The 22,950-nt window shown below is 47.3% G+C and overlaps 1 protein-coding gene across 2 annotated transcripts in view; it reads right to left on the reverse strand.

Annotated features, from left to right (window-relative positions):
* Positions 1–22,950, reverse strand: part of LOXHD1 (lipoxygenase homology PLAT domains 1) — a 151,443-nt gene that overhangs the window by 110,147 nt on the left and 18,346 nt on the right. For both annotated transcript variants that reach the window (XM_072952095.1, XM_072952094.1), the window contains exon 5: positions 6,078–6,176. In XM_072952095.1, coding sequence (XP_072808196.1) covers positions 6,078–6,176 — 99 coding nt within the window. The remainder of the gene's footprint in view (positions 1–6,077; positions 6,177–22,950) is intronic.

Consider the following 22,950-nt stretch of genomic DNA (forward strand, 5'->3'; position numbering starts at 1 on the left):
TTAATATCATGCTTTTGAGATTATTCTGTTGATGCTAGTAACAGAATTCATCCAACTGCTGTACAATAGTCACTGAATGAAGAAAACACTATTAGGTATGCATTTTTTTGCTGATGGACATCCAGGCTGTTTCTGGTTGATTGCGCTTGTCAATAGCACTGAAATGAACTATTTCGCACCTTCCTTCTGCCCCACATTTGTAAGAACTGAACCAATAGGCACCTTCAGAATTGTTGACGCCTAAATTGTGTTCATCTTTAATGAATTAGGTGCCACAAACCTGCCTTCCAAAATGGTTGTCAACTACCACCAGCAGTGCGTGCAGGTTCCCATTCCCCACAATCATTACTAACACATAGATTTAAATTTTTTTCTTTCAGTGTGTCTTATTATGGTTTTAATTTGCATCCCCTTGATACTTGAAAATACTGAAAGATTATTTGGAAAGATGTTCATATATGTAAGTATATTTTGAGAGATTGGTTCAAATATATATTGGCCATCGAGGACTTGCTCTTCCATAATTTTTCTGTTCATATACTTTACTATGTTTTTCTATTGTCTTTGTTTTGTCTCTGGCGTCTTTTCTCAGACAGACATTTTTCTTGTTTTAATGAATTTCATCAAAATTTCCCTTTATTGTTTGTGCTTTTAGTGAAACGTTCAAGAAACTTCATCCTAAATCGAGATTTTGAAAAAGACACTCGCTTAAAAGTTTCTCCTGAAAATTTCATAGTTTGCTTTTTCACATTTAAATCTCTAGACCATCTGGAACTTATTTTTGTGTATGGCAAAAGGTAAAAAGATCTACTTTTATCTTTTCTCATATGGTTAGACAATTGCTTAAATACCAGCAACTGAATATTTCATCCTTTTCCCTCTGATTTATAATGCCACGCTCTGTGTGCTTCTAGACTCTTTATTCTGTTGCTTCATTTGTTTATCCTTCTTTCATATCACACTGTTTCAATTTTTAGAGATCTGACTGTCTTAATATCTGGCAAGGTAAATCTCCTCATATTATTAATATTGTCAATATTATTTCTGTTATTCAGAAGTGTCTTGACAATACTTAGCCTTTTGCAAATGTGAATTTTAATAGCTTGAGCTGTGGGATGTTGCCTTTGGGAATTTGACTGACATTGCGTTGCATTTATAGAATAACCTGAGGAATTTAAGCATCTTAATCAATTATGTCTTTTCTCATCCTTGAGCATGATATATCTTTCCATTTATTTGGGTATATTTTTATGTCCTTAAGTAAAAATTTTTATTTTTTCCCAAATGCACTTTTGTTAGATTTCTTCTTAAACACCTTATAATTGCTGTTGTAAATCATATATTTTAGATTAAATGTTTGCTTGCTGTTTTTATTGATATTTGTATATTAATCTTGTATCCAGCTCCTTTATTAAAACTTTCTCATTAGTTCTAATAATTTTAAAATTCTCTTGGATTTTACAGATGATTATTAGTTTTTATGAAAATTAAAGTTTGTTTCTAAGAGGGGTGAGAGATTGGATTCTAATTTTACTGACTTATCAAAGAATGTTGTCTCTGTGGTATCGATTCATTTGCATTTGTTTAAGACTTGCTTTGTGGCTTACTATGAGGTCATTATGTGCTTGAAAAGAGTGTGTATTCTCTACCAGTTGCATGCAGGAATCTATATTAGATCAAGGTTATTAACTGTGTTGTTAAAATCTGCACCTAAATACTAAATTTTTATCCATTTGACTTATCAGTTATTGAGAGTACTGTGTTAAAATCTTCCACTATGATTATGTACTTGTCAAGTTTTTCCAAGAATTTTGTTAATTTCTGCTTCACGTATTTTGAAAATATATTGTTAAATCTATACAAGTTCAGAATTATTATATCTTCCAGGTTAATTGCTCTGTTTGTCACTGTCTAATATACTTATTTCTTTTTTTTAATTTTTAAAATGTTTTTTAATTGAGGTATAGTCAGTTTACAATGTTGTGTCAATTTCTGGTATACAGCATAATGTTTCAGTCATACATATACACACATATACATTTGTTTTCATATTCTTTTCCATTGTAGGTTACTACAAAATATTGAATATAGTTCTCTTTGCTCTACAGAAGAAACTTGTATATCTATTTTATATATTGTAGTTAGTATCTGCAAATCTCGAACTCCCAATTTATCCCTTCCCACTCCTTTGCCCCGGTAATCGTAAGTTTGTATTCTATGTCTGAGAATCTGTTTCTGTTTTGTAAATAAGTTCATTTGTGTCCTCATTTTTTTTTTTTTTAGATTTCACATATGAGTGATTTCATATGGTATTTTTCTTTCTCTCTCTGGCTTATTTCACTTAGAATACAATCTCCGGGTCCATTCATGTTGCTGCAAATGGCATTATTTTATTCTTTCTTATGGCTGAGTAGTACTCCATAGTATAAATATACCACATCTTCTTTATCCAGTCATCTGTCGATGGACATTTAGGTTGTTTCCATGTCTTAGCTATTGTAAATAGTACTGCTGTGAACATTGGGGTGCATGTACCTTTTGAATTAGAATTCCCTCCAGATATATGCAGGAGTGGGATTGCTGGATCACATGATAAGAATACTTATTTCTGATGAAGTGTTTTGTTTTAGAGTTTAACTTGATGGATATTTGTATAGCTATACCAGTTTCTTCCCTGTTTTTGGCATGTTTCTGGTATACTTTATTCCATCTTATTTACTCTCAGCCTTTCTGTATCATATATTTAAGTTATATTTTATTTCTTTTAATTTAGTATGAGGCTATTCTTTAGCTGATGAGTTTAGTTTATTTCTATTTATTGTATTGTTTATACATTTATTTTCCACTATTAGCCATGCTTTTTCTTTCCTCATTTCCTGACTTCTATTGAATTGACTGAGTCTTTATTCCCCTTTAATTCCCTCTACTGGTTTAGAAATTATACATTTCTCTTTTGGGGTGATTACTGTTACAATTTCAATATGCATGCTTGACTTATTAAAGTCTAAAGTTAATCAATATCTCTACTCTCCTAGGAATGAGCAATGGGCTAGAGCCAAGAACTTTATTATGTTTGAACTCTCATTATCTCCTTTCTTTCTCAAAGATTAGTGTTTTGGGTCCACATTTTCTCATGTCTTGATAATAATCATTATCGGTACTGTTTTGTATAGTCGATGCTTGCTTAAACTCGTTACAGAATTATCATTTGGGGGGCTTATCTTTGTTTCCTGCGTGTCACTCCTCTCTCCTGGGTACAATTTCCTTTTTCTTAAAGTATATCTTTCAGTGGTTATTTAAGCATCTGTCTGTGAGCAGTAAGACCTATTTCTCTTTGTTTACATGGAAATTCATTCATTTTGGCCTCGCTCTGAATGATAACCTACAGAATTCTAGGTTGATGTATATCATTGCTCACAAGATTGAAGATACTATTCCATGAACTTATATCCTCTATAGGTTGCTGATGGGAATTTGTTATCAACCTAACCATTGTTTTTATAGAAGTTAATCCACCCAATCTGGTTACTTTTAAGATATTTCTGTTGGCCTTTGTCTCCATCACAATGTGTCTAGATGTGAATCAGTTATTATTTATCCTGTTCAATATTTTTGTTACTTAAACCTGAAGATTCATATCTTTGCTTAATTCTGAAAAATGTGATCAGCCAGCATCTCTTCAAATACTTCCTCTCACCTATTCTATATATTCTGTTCCTGAAACTCCTGTTCAACATGCCAGAACTTACTCCCTTCCGCATGTCTCATGACCTCTCATTGATCCTTTCCAACCCTTTATGTCTCTGCTACATCCGCCTATATTGTTTATATTTCTCTTACAGTTCCCTAATTCTCTATTCAACAGTTTCTAAGTGTGTTGTTTAACTCATCCATTACGTGTTTGTATTTAGTAACTGTGTTTCCATTTCCTGTATTTCTGCTTGCTTTATCTTTCACAGTGCCTTGTTCTTTTCCTCAATTGTTTCTTTCATGTCTATAGTCAGTTTAAACATACTGAAGTTACAGCCGTGCTCTTCAGATGAAATTCTGGGGGACTTAATCTTATTGCTTGTTGTGTCTACTGGTGTTTCGTCACGGTGGATTGTGTCCTTGAGTGTTCTGTGGTTTTGGAAAGTGAACTCATCTCTAGTGCTCTATCTGTGGGAATCCCATAAAGTCTTGCAAATGTTTCTTTCAAGCCCCAAAGGGTACTGGCATGGAACCAATTTTCTGTACCTAGGGGGGAGTGTTCCCAAATCATACTTGTAGTGTAAAATCAGACCTCAAGCCTACATGTGTGCAAGACGAAAGTATCCATTTTTCAGCAACTGTCTTTTTAATCTAGGGTTCTTACAAAGGTAAGTTTACTGTACTGATGAGCAGTTGTTTTCCTGGCCTAGTTTTTCTCACTGCAGATGTTCCTGTGAACCTTCAGGCCTCTGGGCTTTATATGTGGTTCTAATTTTTTGTATATCTTGCCTCGAACAGCGCCAAGATCTCACTTTCTGACCCCAGAAGTGTATGGAAATCCATCCTGTGGACGTTGAACGTGAAGGCTCCCTTCGTTCAAGAGCCACAGCATCAATTCGTAGCTAATACTTGGATTCTGAGTTCTGTTTTCATTCCTGACACTGGAGAGTTCTCTTCTTTCCTTTTAATCCCAGCAATGCACTTTTAATTACTTAATATATTGTGTCCAAAATTCATGTCTCTATAGCTCTTCTGACTCTGACACTATTCTCTTCAACTGGCAGAAGCAGGAGAGAGCCACTTGTCTCAGTTCTGTTGGCCTGAACTGCTTTCCAGCACCTGCAGCCATGTCTGTGCCCTTAGTTTACGCTCCACCTATGAAGCCAAGCCCAAGTTGTCCCCTGGCCCCAGTCTTGTCTGCTCCAAACCACTGCACTGAGTCTGGCCATGGCCAGTCATATCTCAAAATATGATTCAAGATAGGCATGGAGGTTAGGGAGACAGAGTAAGTGAAAATGAGCTCCCTGGAGATGTGGAGACTGGGTCTGTTCTAGGAGGCAGGACAATTTTAAATCAACCCCAAATCAATCACAACTTATTCTGAAAACACATCACACACATAAATTTAACAAGACGGGTACCATGCTGCCTGGGGAGGGCCATGCATGGCAAATCACATCACAAGAAGAAAAGAGGTGCTCAACAGAAGAGCCTAGAGGAGACTGGAGTTGCCTTCCTCTGCCAGGAGGGTGAGGAACAGTCCACATAAGAATCAGTTCTCACAAATGATAAGAGCTGGAAAGGGTGTGGAGAAAAGGGAACCCTCCTACACCGTTGGTGGGAATGTAGTTTGGTGCAGCCATTATGGAAAACAGTGTAGAGATTCCTCAAGAGACTAAAAACAGACTTATCATATGATCCAGCAATCCCACTCCTGGGCATATATCCAGAGGGAACCTTAACTTAGAAAGATACATGCACCCCAATGTTCATAGCAGTATTATTTACAATAGCAAACACATGGAAACAACCTAAATGTTCATCAACAATGATTGGATAAAGAAGCTGTAGTATATTTATACAATGGAATACCACTCAGCCATAAAATAGAATAAAGTAACACCATTTGCAGCAACATGGGTGGACCTGGAGATTGTCATTCTAAGTGAAGTAAGCCAGAAAGAGAAAGAAAAATGCCATATGATATCACTTATATGTGGAATCTAAACAAAAAGACTAACTTATTTACAAAACAGAAACAGACTCGCATACATTGAAAGCAAACTTATGGATACCAGTGGGGGAAGAGGATGGGAAGGGATAAATTAGGAGTTCAAGATTTGCAGATACTAATATATATAAAATAGATAAACAAAAAGTTCATACTGCATAGCACAGGGAACTATATCCAAGATCTTGTAGTCACTTATGGTGAAAAAGAATATGAAAATGAATACACGTATGTTCATGTATGACTGAAGCGTTATGCTGTACACCAGAAATTGACACAACACTGTAAACTGACTATACTTCAAAAAATATATATATATACAAAAAAAAATCAGTTCTGCACATGGCTTGTGAAGAAAGGATTTCAGATCCATTACCTGTGTCTCCATACTCGCCAAAGATATTGATGCAGACGTCAGCATCAGTCCCCGCACCAATGACGTCACCAGTGTACACCTTGACTTCATACTTGTTACCTGGAAATGAAGGCAGAGAAAGCCTCGGCTCATCAGCTGAGGAGGGAAGAGCAGAGGCCCCAGAGTGGCTCCCACATTATTCACCCTTTCCTCCAGCAATGCATGAACTATCACCATTACCGTCAATAACTGAGCAAGAAACAAGTCGCCTGACATTGGTTCCAAGTGTTCATTGCCGAACTGCACGCACAGCGCTAATCAGAGGTAGCGGAGACTTTTGTTTCCATCTACCAACATGTTGCCTTGGGATGTGTGAATCAACCCAAATGCAAGGTGCCACCCCAAGCCGAACCAACCCACCAGTGCATCTCCCCTGGATACTGAAATGACTCCAGCTGGGCCCCCTGCCTCTACTCTGTCTTCTCCAATCTGTTCTCTACCCTGCATCAGAGTACAAAAATTCATTGGGGAAAGTTGATTATGCAAATTAAAATCAAACTTATATGTAAATTGTCAAGGCAGTAGCCAATGCAATGACCAGAGGAGCCAATGATAGACAGCAAACACATGTTCTGGCGTTGCCTCGTTTACAGACCTGTACCTGCTTCCTGTGTCTCTGCTTCATTTATTGAACAGAATTCTATTCTCTGTAACCCCAAACTGCCTCAGCCTTGGCCATGGCCTCAAGGAGGGAAGGGGCTCAATGCAAACCTGACAACACGATGATCCCCACCCAGGTCTCCCCAACCAGAGCCTGCCTCAGCGTGGGAGCAAAAGGCTGAGCTTGATAAGTGGAGCAAAGCAGAGAGTCCTGGAGAGTTCCTTTGGGTGCCAACAATTCTAAGGGCTGAGACAGCTTTCTCTTCCCTTTCCTCTTCTTGCAATGGTTTTCTATTTCTCGTGTACCAGCATTTTTCTTTTTCAGATGTCTTATGCCCAGTATGTGAAGCTGTAAAAATCAGAGCTGTTTTAACTGAGGCCCAAGTCCCAGCCTCTCTTCCCACATCCTCCCTGGAGCCTCCTCTGAGGTCCCAGCCCCCAGGGCTCTTTCAGCTCTGAGTTTCTTGGCCCTGCCACCTTGTCTGTGTCAATGATTTGCAAGTTTCACCATCTACCCCTTGTGCGGTGTGCTGTTTCCTGCAGGGGAGACTTCTAAGTTCCTTAAGAACTTAAAATCGACCTGGGAATAGGACTTCCTTCTCTCATATAATCTCCCCCACATCCCCCAGCCCAGTGCTGGGCCCAAATTAAAGTCTCACTGAGTATGTTGAAAAGCTAATTGAATTTCCTGAAGCTCAAAGTCCCTGGAAGTTACTTAAAGCCAAGGACTCAGGTGTGAGGTGGGGAGATAAAAAAGAATTTCATCCTTTCCCATCTCGAGTCATGTCCAGCAGTCTGGGGCTGCCCTCTAGAGATGAGACAGTGCAGAATCCTGCAGGGGACCCTCAGAGGACGCCTGCCCGCACGGCCCTGAAGGCTGACCTTTGACCTGCCGAGAACCCTGAGCCGACAGGGACAAATATCCCCCATTTTCACTTGGTGAAACCCGTGCAGGGGGTTCCCCAGGGAAGGGAAGACCCTCCCATCCTCGCCCCCAGGGGAACGCTCCAGAAGAACAGTCATTCTCAGGTTCCCACCCCCTCTTCTTCACCACAAACACACCTCTAAGACAGGACCCAGAACCAGGGCCTTTACGAGAGGCCAGAGCCCGGCAAACCCTGGGCTGAAACTTGGGGCACATCCAGGCTCCCTGGGGAGGCTGTCGACAAGGCAGGTTTCCAGGGTCCCTCCCAGAGGCCCTGCATCACGCGGCTCAGCCAGCAGCTCTGCTCTCGGTCATCCTCCGAGTGGCAGAGGCCCCCACCAGGGGCTGCTTCTTCCCCCCTCAGGTTGGTCTCTGAGAACCACTCACTTGGGTTCAAGTCCTTTCTCAGGTCCAGTCCGGGGCTCACTTCCCACAGAGGTAGGACCCCTCGGCAGGGGGTCAGGATGCCCTTGGCAGGCAATGCCAGGGGGGCATGCAGACCGGGAGAGGCTGTGAAGGCCACTGCTGAGCATCGGTCAGCCAGGGGTGTGACGGGACCCCAGAGGGGACTGGGCAGAGTGAAGCAGCAGAAAGGATGAGGGGACCGGGGGGGATCTGTGGAAGGAGTAGCAGGCAGACTGAATCATTCCAGAAAGCAGAATTTGAATCAGCGGAGTGAACTATAAAGAGGGAAGTTTTGGCTCCCAAAAGAAACATTTTCTAGTATCAAGGGCTGTCCCACAAAGGCCTGGGATGCCCTTGGGGGAAGTGAGTTTCCCATCCGCAGCCGCATCAAGGCAGCCACGCTGTGCCGAGCACACGGTGCAGCGCCATCTGTCAGGGATGCTGTGAAGAAAACGGCAGGGGAGTGGGAACGTGACGACACTAGGGGCCCCTTGGACCTGCGATTCTGTGACATTTGACTAGGAAAGGCAGGCTTGCAGACTGTAGAGAGGGGCCCGGAGCACCAGGAAGCATCGCAGAGGACGGGGAGGTACCCAAGGCGCCTACAGACCGCGGCTGGGAAGCAGGAGCCCACGCAGGGCTTCGGGGACACACCGCAGCCCCGTCCCAGAAAAGTCCAGAGAGGCAGAGCAGCAGGGCCGAAGGGAGGCAACATGGGACACAAGCCAAGGGTCAGGGGCCGAGAGGCCAGATGGAGCTTCCAGGCCTTCCCAGGTGAGGTGACAAGGGGCCCCTGCCCAGGGATCAGGAAGCCAGGTGAACGGAATGCCAGAGGAAATCGATTCTGGAACAAGGCTGGACTGTCTTCCAAACTCCGTGGCACTTTCTGCAGCAAGATGGGGCCCTGGTCCCCATGCAGTTGGCCAGGTGCAGAGCAGGGTCCCCTGTCTCAGATGATGACCTTTGGTCACACGGAGGAGGGCCTAGAACTGCCTTGTAAACCCACTTTTTAAAAGACCCCAAGGACAATGAGGCTTATTTTATTACTGTTTTCTCTGCTTTGCCCCCAAACTTCCTCTTCAAGCAGAACCCCATTGTATCTGATTTGCCATTTTCCAAACAAGGCCTAGGGCCCAGGGCCTGTCCTAGGTCGTGATGAAGCGTGTATATTGATGGAAGAATAGGCTGAATGAAAGCAGGGTTCCCTTCCCTCCCAGCTGGCCAATGAGCAGCTCAGTACAGCCAGCCTTCCTCTCCGGTGGTCACATGAGAGGGAGCCCCCCAAGTTCCTGTGATCAGAGCTTCAACAAGTGCACACTCGCCGTTCCGGTCACAGGGGGTGGTTCAGCCCAAGGGAGCAGGCAAGGGCCAGTAAAAACCCCTGCTCCAGAGGCCAAGGCAGATGAGAAGAAAGATGGAAAGCAGAGGCCAGGGCTGGCCATCTTCTCAGGCAAATAGCACTAAACCTCCACGCAGGCCTTGCAGCTCACGGGATGCTTGCATGTCCCTGAGGACATCTGATCCAGGCAACATGACAACATTGCACGTGGCAACCACCTCGTGAGGCAGGCAGGGCCGGTACTGCCAACATTCTATTTGACAGAGGAGGAAACTGAGGCTCAGAGAGCAAGGTGGTTTGGCCGAGGACACACAGTGCCAAATGATGCCAGCAGGGCTCAAAGCCAGGTCTCCTGCTTCCAGATACAGGGCTATTTCCAGAGGAGCTCATGGGTTCCCATGCTCTTGGCCAGGGGTCGGCAACGTTTTTTCTGTAAGTACCAGATAATCAGTATTCTAGGCCTGGGGGCCCGCTTGGTGTCTGTTGCCGACGCTCAGGACCAAAGCAGCCTTACACAACACTGTGTCAACACCATGTAAGCAAAGGGCCCCAGCTGCCGTCCAGGAAAACTATTTATGGGCATAAACATTTGAACTTCACATAACTCTCCTGTGTCATGAAATATTACTCTTGTTTTGATTTCTTTTCAACCCTTTCAATATGTAAAGGCCTTTCTAAGCGCACAGTCCACACAGAGGCAGGTGGCAGGCGGGGTCTGGCCACCCCTGCCCTCTGTTTTCTTGTGCTCTCAGGCACTGTCCTGTGTGTTTCCAGACAGATACCTGCAGGGGAGTCAGCTGCTGATTGCAGGATAATTACAGCACATCCTAACCACTGGATGAGCGGCCCAGGGCTCTGAAGATTGGGGGACAATTGCCCTTTCTCTATTGGGGTGGAGGGGCTGAGAAGGAGGGGGTCCTCTGCTCAGCGTGGGCAGGCAGGGCCACTGTTCCCTGCCCCCACGATGCTGTGGGACTGGGCTGAGTCTGATGTTCCCTTGAGTCCAATGGAGAAGGGGGCCTGGTCTGAGGTTTCCTGAAGGTGGGGACAGAGGTCAGGTCCAGTTCTGCAACCTTGCGCATTGTGCCTTCAGCTCATTGCCCTCTTGAGAGCGAACAAGGAGCAGAGATAGAAAAAGAAGGGAAGGTCAAGTGAAGAAGGGGCTAGTGAAGAGTTCATCGCCCTTCCTGAAGTAGCACGGGAGAAAGAGGGGCCAGAGATGGCCCACCTCAGCCCTAGGGCTGGCCTGTGGTTTACTCACTTGGCATATTATCTGTTATAAATTTCTCCCTACAACTGACTTCCCTCTGGCCTTCCAACAGGGCTACCTTTAGCCCCTACAGTGCTTTGTGCAAGTTAGATAAACTGTTCCCTTCCTCAAGACACTTTACTGCCATCTGTTGGATAATTGTTGCAATAAATGCACCAATCTACAACCTCTATGGTGTGAAAGGATCTCCTGACACAGCCACACTTGGGCAGTGCACAGCCTACACATCGGAACCCAGCAACCCTACCTTTCAGGTTTGAGCCTCCCTCCACTAAAGGTCAGTGTGAGCTCAAAGAGGCCAAACAAAGCGTTGAAGCGTTGATCTGAACAATATACAACAACAGGTAAAGATCAGGGATTAAGCTAATCACACGGTGCCTTCCAAAGCCAAACAGAATTGAGCTGGGGTCCTGTACAGTTAGCATTATTTGCAGCCTAAAGATAGATTCTGCCTCAAGGCCACAGCATAGCGTTGTCTGTGTCCTTCCTGTCCTGCCCAGGGGATACACAAGCCCAGCCTTGCCCTTGCCCATTTTCCCCTCTGCATGCCCCATGGCAGAGGCACCAGGCTGCTCCTTCCAAACGGCAAATCTGTCCCCTGCAGACCGGCCGGAAGCTGCCTGCGTGAGCTTCCAGGAAAGGCAGGCACTGGCAGGCCCCGGCTGCCTCCTCTGCCGGGTGCGCCCGCCGCCCCCACGGCTCCCCCACGCTCTGTCTAGAACAGTCAGCACACGGCAGTGACTTGACGGGGCACATCGCCAGAGAGCAGCCCTGGGCGGCAGGGGGAGGCACTGCCCTAAGGGGGCCGGAAGCTCCAAATCATGATGCAGCTGAGCCCTGCTGTGCCCAAGGGCAGAAGTCAAGCAAAGACCCTCATAACTAAGCCCCTGTTCCACCTGCCGAGAAAGAGACCATCTCCCGCCCAACGCGGTTTGAGCTTCAGAGAAGCTCACATGGTCCAGGCTTTTACAGGGAGCCGAGAATCATGAATGAGCTGACGATGAGCTGACGGAATGGAGTTTCTTTCCCTGCCCTTTCATCCATCCCCAGATCCTGTTTAATTAGAACGAGGCTTTGTGTATCTTGGCAGGTGAGAGGTGGAGGGGAGGGTATTGGAGTGAGGATGACTAGCCTTGATTTTACCCCATCCCCAACCAAATCTGCCACATCCACACCCTGATAACCAGCATCTCCACTCACCGAGACCAGGACGCCAAGACACAGAAGTGGGAGCTCACAGGCGCTGCGCGGGAGGAGATGAAAATGGCAGGGAGAGAGATTCAGGGGATACCCTGGGGGTGGGGGACCAGGGCGAATGTTCTCACCGAGCCGGGAACACCCCTAACGACTCAAGCCTGCACGGGCGTGGGGAGGGCGTGGTCCATAGAATCCAAGCATGGGCGGTGAGGCTCCCTGCTGGGAGCTGGGTCATGACCGCTGACCAGTGAATGACCTCCCAGCCCGCGGACTGAGTTCTCCCTCCCCGACGTGCTGCCCCCAGTAGGTTTCCTCTTCCTTTCCTCAGGTCCAGAGACCTGAATCTCACACCTAGATTCATCCTGTTCTTTAGATGCGACTTGGGTGTCTCTGCTCTCTCGAGAATGCCGTCCACCTCGCTGCCTTTTCAGACACATCCACTAGTCAAGAAAATAAGAGCCAACAGTGTTTGCTGAGCACCTCCTATGGGCCAGCACACCCATCATCTCACTTAATCCTCACGGTGGCCACTCTCACCATTTACTGACCAGGCTATCAAAGGAAGCAGGAGGTTAAGACACTTAATCGAGTTTTCACAGATGGAAAGGGTGAACCCAGACCCGGACTCGAGGGATCTGGACGAGAAGGCTCTCTCTTAGCTGACATTCCACCCACCCGTCCAGGTCTAGCTCAAACCCCAGGTTCCCTCCAAAGGGCCCCACCTCCCAAGCCCTCAGTGCTCCCTTCCAGAATTCCCGGGGACTGTGTCATTTCTTTGTCACTTAACACGTGCTAGAACACAGGCCGTGGGTTGAACTCAGCTGAGCCTGATTACACAGCAGCATTAAAACATCACTCAGTCATTAATAGCCGCTCCTGGGTGATAATCAAGAAAAAACACTCTGTTCCTTTCCTCACCCCCAAATAAACATACAGCTAGTATATTTCCTAAGAAACTAACATCAGCCTAATGTCACCAGGCATTTCAACAGTATGGAGTAGATAAACTTTCGCTCCTCCTCGTGATCACCTCCCCCCATTCCAATTCATTGCCAAGCCCCGTGGAGCTATTTCCACACGTCCGCCAGTCTCTGGTCTGCCCTGGCCCCCCAGCTTCCGCTGCTCTGCAGAGGTCCTTCCCTTCCCACCCGCCTTGCCCCTCACCCGCACCCCACAAACTCAGCAACTGCGGCTCCCTTTCTTCCTTTCTTCTCTTTCCAACCCAGATTCAACTCCACTGCTGGAGTTTATCCTCCCACAGTGCTGGGAATCCAGCGCTGCCAGGACGCTGGCTGCCGGAGGTGAGTACTATGTGTCAAAAGACTTAACATTCTGCAAACCCCTTGAACCAACCATTCAGTCCCTGTGCATAACAGTTAGTTTATGCTGGGAAATAACTGTGTTCACAGATTGCCTAACAAGATGTCTATCACAGCATTGTTAATAATAACAAAAAATTGAGAACAACCTAAATATATCCCAAATGGGGGATTGCTGGCATGAATTATGATCTTTACCCATTCATGGAATACCATGCAGTAGCTTTTTAAAATAATAGTTTAGAATATCAGTCAATGCTACAATATAATATTAAGTAAAAACCTGGTTACAAAATTGACTATAATAGCATTTTCATCAATATGTAGTGTTTAACACATTCATAAACAAAAAGAACAGGAAGGAAAGTCACAAAATGTTAACAGAGGTGTCTCTGAAGCTAGCCTACACAGCGATTAAGCTCAAGGCTCTGGGTTTATTTTTGGCTCCATCACTCATAAGGAAATTACTTAACTTCTTTGTGCCTCCATTTCCTTCACCTGTAAAATGGGGATAATAATACCTCCTTAATGGGGTTGTTGCAAAGATTAGACAGACAGACAGACAGACAGACAGACAGACAGAAGATAAATAAGAATGATGCCTGACATGGAGAAAATGCACAATAAATATTAGCTATTATCATCTTCGGGTGATAGTATTATGGAAGATTTTATTCTTTTTCTTGCTTATTTATATTTTTGAATTTTTTTACAACAGCCATATTTTCGAACTTTTTTTACAACAGCCATATTTTCCCCTTGTAATTGAAAACTAAAGATTGAAGTCACCTAAAGTCAAAACTTGAATAAGTCAAGCCCTCTGGGGTCCAGAAGAAGCTGATGAGAAGTCCCCTTGATCTGTAAAATCCACCTGAAGGACATTTGCACACGCGAGAAACACTCTTGCACCTTCAAAGTGGCTTTGGCACCAGAAACCTTTGAGCTAGTCAGAGTGGCTACGAGGCTGGAGGGAGGATTGAGGACTGGATGGGGGAAGAGACAAAACAGAAGCAAGGACCACCAGGTCGACAGGCAGCCCCAGGTAGATGGGAACCGCTCTCTGACTTCTGCTGGGCTCACTCTGGCCAACACTTGGAGCTCAGGAGAGGGGTCCAGCAGGAAACCATTGGTGGCTGTATTGGACACCCAGAGTTGGATCACGGCCAAAGTAGTATCTGTATCATAAGTTCACATTCTCTTGCATACAGGATGCAGCTCTGAGAAAGTACAATTTCCACAAATACAAACAAAGATTATTATAAACACCTATTTGAAAATCAAGAATGGGGCAAATATACAAAGTCATGCATTCCCCTAAAAGTTCTGGCTGCTAGGTTGGAAGAGGATATGGCTGGCAGTGGTCCAGGGGGTGGAGAGGGGTGCTGAGACCACAGCTTTGTGATTGAGACACGGTGCCACCAGGATCCATCAGTTCCTAAAGTGCCCTCATCCTGTTTGAAAGCCTGGTTAACTCCTTCTCACCCATGAAGTCTCAGCTTGAGCATCACCTCCTCTGTGAAGCCCTCCTGATTCCTCCTTCCTCAGTGCCTTGCATTGACCTGGGTGATCCCTCACCTAGAACATTCTATCCCTTTGCACGGTGGTTATTTACTGGCCTGACTTTCTCCCCTCTAGACTCTAAGCTCCTACGGAGAAAAGCCCTTACATCTTTACCCTGAGGCCAAAATCTGGGGCATAGAAGATTCCCAGTAAGTGCCCACTGAGTCACTGAATGACACTGGAGGAGCAGGGGCAGCATCTCAAGCCCAGGGCTCGAGTTCTGTCCATAGTTTCACTGTGTTGCTCAACCCCCCTGGGCTTCTGTTTTCTTCTCTATAAAATGGAAGAGGGGTAGATGAGGTCCTTTTTGGTCCTGACATGATCTGAAACTCTTCACCCGGTCCTCATTCAAAGCAGTTCTCTTCTTCCCACTCTTTCCGGAGACACTTTTCTGCAGTGAGAGGCGGCAGCAGACGGGGTGGGTGGGAAGCCGCTGTGAGGTTCAGAGGAGGAGAGCTCTGCGGGGCCAGCCCAGCCCTCCCCACCCCGGAGCCCTCGCGGCTATGAGTCCGTGGTTCCAGGACCACCGCCATAGGGTTCTCAGGAACCATGACTCCCCCGCAGCAGCCACCACTAATAGAGCTCAGAGGGCCCAGGGGAACATTTGAGCCAGGTTAGGGGATGTCAGGGAGAAGGATGGGGGCTGGGAAGAGCAGCGCTCCCTGCAGGCTTCGGCTGCAGTCAAGGTCATGAGCCTACATCCAGTAGTCTAGGCCTGCTGGATTCTGGAGGGGATCCTGGCACTTTGTGGTTCCAAAGTCCTTTCTGATTTTGAGAGGCCAGGATCTTGAGTCTGTGCATCTCAGAATCAGAGCAAGCCTAGATGTGGAGGAAGGAGGGGGAGAGACATCAGCTTTGTACCAACAGCAACGCCAGACTGGCCTCATTTACTGAGCACTTACTCCCTGACCTGCGCTACACCGAGTCCTTTATGTTCAGTCCCCAGTCCGTGTGAAGTGGGAATTAGTGGTATCCCCATTTCCAGATGAGGAAAGAGAGGTACAAAGTTTAAGGCCTCTGCTCATGCTTAACTGGTAGAGATGGAGAGTCAGGTTTTGAGCACAGACAGAGGGGGTCCAGAGACCGAGCTCATGGTGGGGAGATGAGCATGGCAGGATAAAAAGCAGGGGGCAGGAGGAAATGGGGAGGAGGTACCCGCGGCAGAAGGTAGGGGCCAAAAGCCAACTCCTCTTGCCCTGGCGGAGGACGGCTGGTCCCTTCTTTGTTGGGGTGTGAAGGTAAACTCTCTACCAGTCCTGAAAAGACCCAAGAGGCCGCCTAGTGCACCCACTCCATGGAGGAAGAAACTGAGGTCATCACCACTGGGTGGCAAAGCCAGAAATTGAACTCAGGGTGTACAGCCCCATGTGCTTTCTGACCCTCAGAGCTATTCTTTTGAACCAATGACTTAATCACTCTATTATATCATCCAATAGAATCTGGGCGCAAGTCAGGGCTGCCGGTTTATTTAGCAGAGCTCTCACGGCGGGTGTTTTTTGCATCAGTCACCGAGGCTGCTTTCATTCTGTATTTGTTCGTGCACCATGCAGTTCTCCAGCTAGTCCATAATCCACCGCGGGTTAGCCCACCCTGCACAGGCCCATCACACGTCAGTCACCATCCCTTCCTTGTCCTGTCCCTTCTGCAAATGCCCCCGAGGCCTGTGCCCAACCTGGTCTTGCCAAGACCCGGTGCACATCTGGAGCTGTGTGATAATCACCGTGTGGCTCAGTGTGGGCCGGAGCGAAATCATAACCCAGTTACCCGGTCCCCAGGTGCCCGGCAGCTTTCAGCCCCCAGCGCTGGCTGTCCCATTTGGTATAGCCAAAAAAAAAAAAAAAAGAAAAAAAAAAGCCAATCCATTTGCTGCAGACCGGGAAGCAGAGAGAATGTCACCCTCCCTCCCCACCGCCTGCATGCTCCGGCCCACCTGCCCAAGCTGTGTCTCTTTCTTGTGGGCTCTCTCTCCTCCAACCAGCCCCTCAGTCTCTTTGGAGCATAACGCAAAACTGGCTGCAGCCGTAGTTATTATTAATCCACCAAAGAAGACTAAATGCTCCCTAGAAGAAGGCTTGTCCCTAAGGAACAGATCCCAGCAGGGAGCGGGGGGGGGGTGCCTGGACATTCTGAATACAAGGGCCCTCTCGGCCGTCGGTGAGGCCCAGGTCTGAAGCCCTGATGAGCTGTCGGGCCTGGGCTCTGCCAGCCCCCGGGTGTGCCAGCCCCCGGGCCAGCTGGAGCTCAGCTCCTGGCTCCGGGGCCCGTCTCACTGCCAAGCTGGCAGCGCTCCCCCGAAGCGATGTGGGCTCGGTGCTAATTTAAGCCACGTGATCAACTCAGTGCTTTTCAAGGTAGGAGGGTTTGTGGGTTGGCACCGAGATGGGCTCAATTACTTGGCCAGGAGGCAGGAAATGACATCACACAGGCAGAGAGAAGGCCAGGCAGGGTCTGCCCTAAACAAGTTTTGCTGGTGCCTCCCCCCTGGGCGACAGTCCCCAGCCCAAGCTCCTTCAAGATCCAACACCTGGGTCACCCCAAATCTACCCAGAGAGACCACTCCATCTTATCCACCTTGTCTACCCCAGATGTCCCCAGCCGGATCTTTTGATACTGCCCCCCTTCCCACCTCCAGCTTCAGGGATGTGCCCTGAGCCTCCCTGGGGCCAGAGAGGTGTGGGTATCCTTGTGTTCTCAGCCTGTGTAACTCTACAGCGTGCTTATCAACTGCATCTGGGTGCTGGACCCCACGAATGTCACACCAAATGTGCCAACAGCAAGGGGCGGGGGGTGAGGTATAAAATTGGGAGACACCTGGAGCCAGGTGAGAGAGCCGAGAGACGCTTAGCTAGCTTAGCTAGCAGAGTGCCAGAGAAGTCCATCCTTGCACGGGACCTCAGAAAACATCCGGGTTTTCTGGGAAGATGAGGAGACAGCTGAGGGAGGACAGGTAACTTGCCTAAGGTGCACAGTTACCAAGGAGCAAGCCTGGAAGCCAGCCCTCTGGCCCCCAGTAGTGCTTTCTCCACCCATCTCTGCTGCTGGTCTTCGTGAGTGGGTATATCTGCACATGATGCCCACCACACACCCATGATCTTCACCCACGCCCCAAGGCCCCAGTGATCAAGTGCACAGGTACAGCTGAAAGTGGTACCCTCAGAAAGGCCCAAGCTTGGCTGGAGCCCAACGAGGCAAATAGCGGCCCTGAGACAGTTTCTCGGCCATTTATCAATCTCAAAACACCCGAGGGTTACAACCCACCCCATCAGCCACGGTGGCTCATTCTGGCTGCGACTTGGCCAGAATGTGTCTGACCCTCAGGGAGCGGGTGGGAAAGTTCCTCCTCTCTGTGCATGAGATTCCTCACACATCCCTTGACTGCCATTGGCGTGGGAGGACCCCACTGAGCATCACTGCACTATTGCGGAAGGCAGAGACTTCAATTTCTCCAGAGTTGGCAAGGGGAGCAAAACCCAAGACAAGGGAGCAGGCAATGCTTTCTGGAAAGGCTGGGGCTTTAGACCTGATGGGCTTTGGGTGCATAGAGAAAACTGAAGGAGAGGGTGAAAGAGAGCAGATGAGGCAGAAGAGGAGTAGGCGATGAAGTTTCCTTTGACCCTGGCATGTATTTTTGTGGTTGATTCAGTTTTTCTCTCTAACTGACTTGAGACACACGCTTGGGAGCAAGGAGAACTGCCCCCAACTCCCCCTCCAGGTAGCAGGCAGGCACGCCCGGGGCTCTGGGGAGAGCAGTCCCCGTGGGTCCTTGTTGGATGGGGATGAGGTCTGAACTCCGGAAACTGCTCTCAGGGGTCTGGCTTCCACTCCACTGTCTGGGAGCAAGTGGGGAGAGGGTGTCTCATCCTGTCCCTCAGGCTCCAGTCCCATTTCCCGTGGGTCCCTTGAAACCGCCTCGTGGTTTATTAGTGCTGGAGAGAACAGCATTCTGAGCACCGCCTACCAGACGCTAGAGCCAACGCAGTCTGAGCAAACAGGTTGAGAAGTGGGAGCTGCTAGCCTGAGACCAGGAAACAGAGGAGGAGGCTATTCAGGTTCATGGACGCTCACCTCGAGTGTCTTCGCTGCAGGTGCAAAGTGGGGGTAAAAATAGACCTTACCTCCTAGGGGTGCTATGAATTTTAAATAAGACACTAATTGTAAAGTATATGCGCATGAAGACACAGGCTACAGAAGGACATTGTCCTAAGGTCACATAACTAGTAGGTTGCAATGCTGAGATTTGAACCTAGGACTCTGTGACTTGGAATTGGAGCTCTGAAGTGTCATGCCCTCCACCTTCTTGGTGAGTACCTTGTGCTGTGGTAATCTGTGTCATCCATTGGACTGTGAGCACCTTGAGGGCAAAGACAGTGTCTTTATCCCAGACCTGGAATCTGAGGGCAGCTCAGGGGGGCATCACCGATGGCAGCTGCTGCTGCTGATACGTCAGTTTGAGGCCTGGGAAGACTGTGCTTAGATTCTGGCAAAGGGCTTTCATCGGTGTGTAAATATTCATGCGGCTACTCTGCCCCTCTGGGTTCTGAGTGTCAAGAGGGTGAGCGGTTCCAGACAGGATGAAAGAAATCCTCTAGGAAAAGAGTCAGGCATCCACGGCAATGTGGGCAGGGTGCAAAGAAGCAGATGGCAGGAAGGAAAATTTTGGAACAAACTCAATAGCCAAGACTGTTTCCAGGAATAATCAATGCAGATATGCTGAAAAAGCAGCTGTCAACTTTCCCCAGGCTCCAGAAGGTGCCAGGACCCCTGACACCCATTCTAAGAAGGAAATGAGCATAGAGATGGCTGTTAACTCCCTGTTCAGGCTGCATGTATGTCTGAGATGCTTAATTAGGAGGTGTGATGTCTGCCTGGACCACTTCGTTGAGATGTGGTGAGGAGCCAGCCAAGACTGGGACACCCACACCTGCTGACTCACGTGGGGATGAGTCAGAAGAATCCGTGAGGTTCCTCCAGAGCCTTGAAGACCTGGGCAAGGACTGAGGACTCAGGGTAGAGACAGCATTTTCATCTTTTCTTCGAGGTGAATAGGAGCCTTTTGACTGCAAAGTCAATATGGTGTAGTGTCACTGTTAAAAACAGTTAATGAGAATTTAGGATGCATTAACAGAAGCAGAACATCAAGGGACCCTGAATAGCCAAACAATCTTTAAAAGAAGAGCAGCGCTAGAGGTCCCGCACACCCTGATTCCAAAACTCCTATAAAACTACAGTAATCAAAACAGTGTGGCACTGGCATAAGGACAGACACTGAGATCAATGGAACAGAATAGACAGCCCAGAAATAAACCCTTGTGTACACATATGGTCAAAGGATCTTCAACAAAGGTGTTAAGATCATTCAACAGGGAAAGGACAGCCTTTTCCACAAATGGTGCCGAGAAAACTAGATATCCGCACGCAAAAGAATGAAGTCGGACCCTTACCTTTCCCCATATACAAAAATTAATTCAAAATGGATCAATAACCAAAATGTAAAAGCTAAAGCAATAGCACTCTTAGAGGAAAACGTGGTACAAAACTTCATGACATTGGATTTGGCAGTGACTTCTGGAATACGACACCCAAAGCATAGGCAACAAAAGAAATACTAGATAAATGAAACTTCAGAAAAATTAAAACCCTTTGTGCATCAGCAGACACAAACAACACAAAAGGCAGCCCACAGAATGGGAGAAAATATTCGTAAACCACATTCGATAAGGGTTTAATACCCAGAAATAGGTTCTGGATAGATCCCTACCACTTTACAAAGAGAAAAATAAAATCTGATTTTTCAAATGGGCAAAGGACTTGAATGGACGTTTCTCCAAAAAGATAAACAAATGACCGATAAGCACATGAAGAGATGCTCAACATCACTTGTCACCAGGGAACACAAATTGAAAGCACAGCGAAACACCACCTCAAAACGACTGGATGGTTATTATCAAGAACAACCAAATAGGGGGAAGGTATAGCTCAGGGGTAGAGCACATGCTTAGCATGCACGAGGTACTGGGTTCAATCCCCAGTACTGCCATCAAATATTAAAGATATAAAGCTAATTACCTCCTCCTCTTCCCCCCAAAAGAACTGAAAAATTTGAAAAATAAAACTAAAATAGTTGAACAACAACAAATAAAAGATCTGTAGTCATTCATGGAAAAATGAAGAATTTTCGCCTTTCTCTTAAAAAAAAAAAGAACCAAACAAAAACCCCAGAAGATAAGTATTGATGAGCATGTGGGAAAGCTAGGGCGCTTGTGCACTGCTGACAGGAATGCAAAGTGGTGCAGCTGCCGTAGAAAGAGCATGGCCATTCCTCAAAGACTTAAACAGAGAATTACTGTATTAACTCTCTATTTCCGGGTATATATATAGACTTGAAAGCAGAAACTCGAAAAGGTATTCGTATACAATGTTCACAGCAGCATTATTCACAATAGCCACAAGCTGGAAGCAACCCAAATGTCCATTGACAGAGAGAGAAATAAAATACAGTCTATACACACAATGGAATACTGTTCGGTCTTTACAAAGAAATGAAGCTGACGCGTGCTACAACGTGGAGGAACCTTGAAGGTACTTCGCTAAGTGAAATAGGGCAATGGATTCAGGGAGGCCCTGTGTTCTGATGAGCCCCGGTCTGAACACAGGGTTCTAGCTTGGAAGGCAGGCTGGAGATGGGGCAAGAGGAGGGGCTGAGGAACCTGGGGGTGCCATCCTGAGAGGAGAGGGCTGACTTCCCACCACCCAAGGGCTGATATGAAACCACCCTGCGTTGTGTCGGGAGGTCTGAGTCAGACAAGCAAATGTCTCAGGGGGACTGTACCAGGTTTAATGTCAGGTAGGTCTTTCTGACAACCAGTGCCACTTAGCCATGGAATAGCTTGCACTGGAAGGTTGGGAGGTGTCCCCCACCCAAGGGAGGCTGGATTTAAACCAGGGCGGGAGGAGCAGCCCGTGGGGGTGCTGTGGAAGGACTCCTGTTGACAGTAGGCGATCAGGCCAGCTGACCTCTGTGAGCCCCTCGCCGTGATCCCTCAGGCTCTGATCCCTGAGGTGCCAGGCTGACTGCCCTTGACCTTGTCCGGCCCAAGGGGTAGACGGAAGGCACATTCCACCAGGAATTAGGAGTCCTGCCTTCTAGTCCCAGCTCCATCTGTGATTGGCTGTCTGATCTTGGATGAGCCAGCACCTCTGGGGCCTTTGTTTACTCATCTTTGTAACTAACACCTGCCCGCCCTCCCTTACCCCTCACCCCTCACCCCTCACCCCCCAGAGATGTGGTCAGGACGAAGTGAAGCAAACTCCCAGGAAGAGGAGAACCCAGACACCTCACCAGCCCTCCCCACCTGCCTCCTGGCCTCTGCCTTCCCTTCCTCTGAGATCAGGGCTGGTCGTGCTTCTGCGGGTGTAACTTGCACACCTCTGGTACACACGATGCTAGTGGTGACACATGAGGGTTATCTAATGTTGTGTGTTAATTTTAATATGTGCTGCTTATACCCAGTATTTGTGGCAAAGGATAACAGTGAAGTTTTTTTACGATAGTGATACTGACTTTCTTTTTAAAATAAACTTACAAGTTAATGTAAGTGATAAAAAGTGAGTTAAAGAAGAACAAGTAAATAATAAAGAAAGTGATATTTGAAGAAAGTAAAAGTCTTGAAGGTGGAATGTGAGTGGCTGGGATTTGGGAACCCCAGATGGACTGGGGGGACATAACCGCCTAGGTCCCAAGGCCCCAGCGACATGCCCTGAGGCCTGGTGATCAGACACAAAGAAAACCAAAAGGCAAAGCCGTTTCGGTTGGTCCTGCTGCCTGGTTTCCTTCAGGTGCCAGATCCAGTGCTCTTACCCACCCTTGACAGCTGAGAAGCAGAACTCGGTTCTAAGATCCTCTGTCCAGACCATGATGAGTTGATTGACTTCGACGTCTTTCTTTTGGAACCTGCTGTCTCTGCGCATCCTCATGCCTGCCTTCTCCTCAGTAGCTCCGTGAAGGAAGAGGGCAGCCCTGACCCAGCCATTCACCTCGAGGTGGTGGGAACATGTTGAGTCCCTCCCTAAAAGTACACTTGAAGAGAAGACTAGAGGGGAAATGTCAGGTCTGTGCCACGTGGCCGGGGTGATGTTCTTGTCCAGGGCAGCAGCCTCAGCGCTCTGCAGCTCACCTTCTGTACCAGGTAGGTCAGGCTCCCCTCACGCATGTGTCTTTA

This window comes from Vicugna pacos, chromosome 30, assembly GCF_048564905.1.
Source record: "Vicugna pacos chromosome 30, VicPac4, whole genome shotgun sequence".
Classification (NCBI taxonomy): domain Eukaryota; kingdom Metazoa; phylum Chordata; class Mammalia; order Artiodactyla; family Camelidae; genus Vicugna; species Vicugna pacos.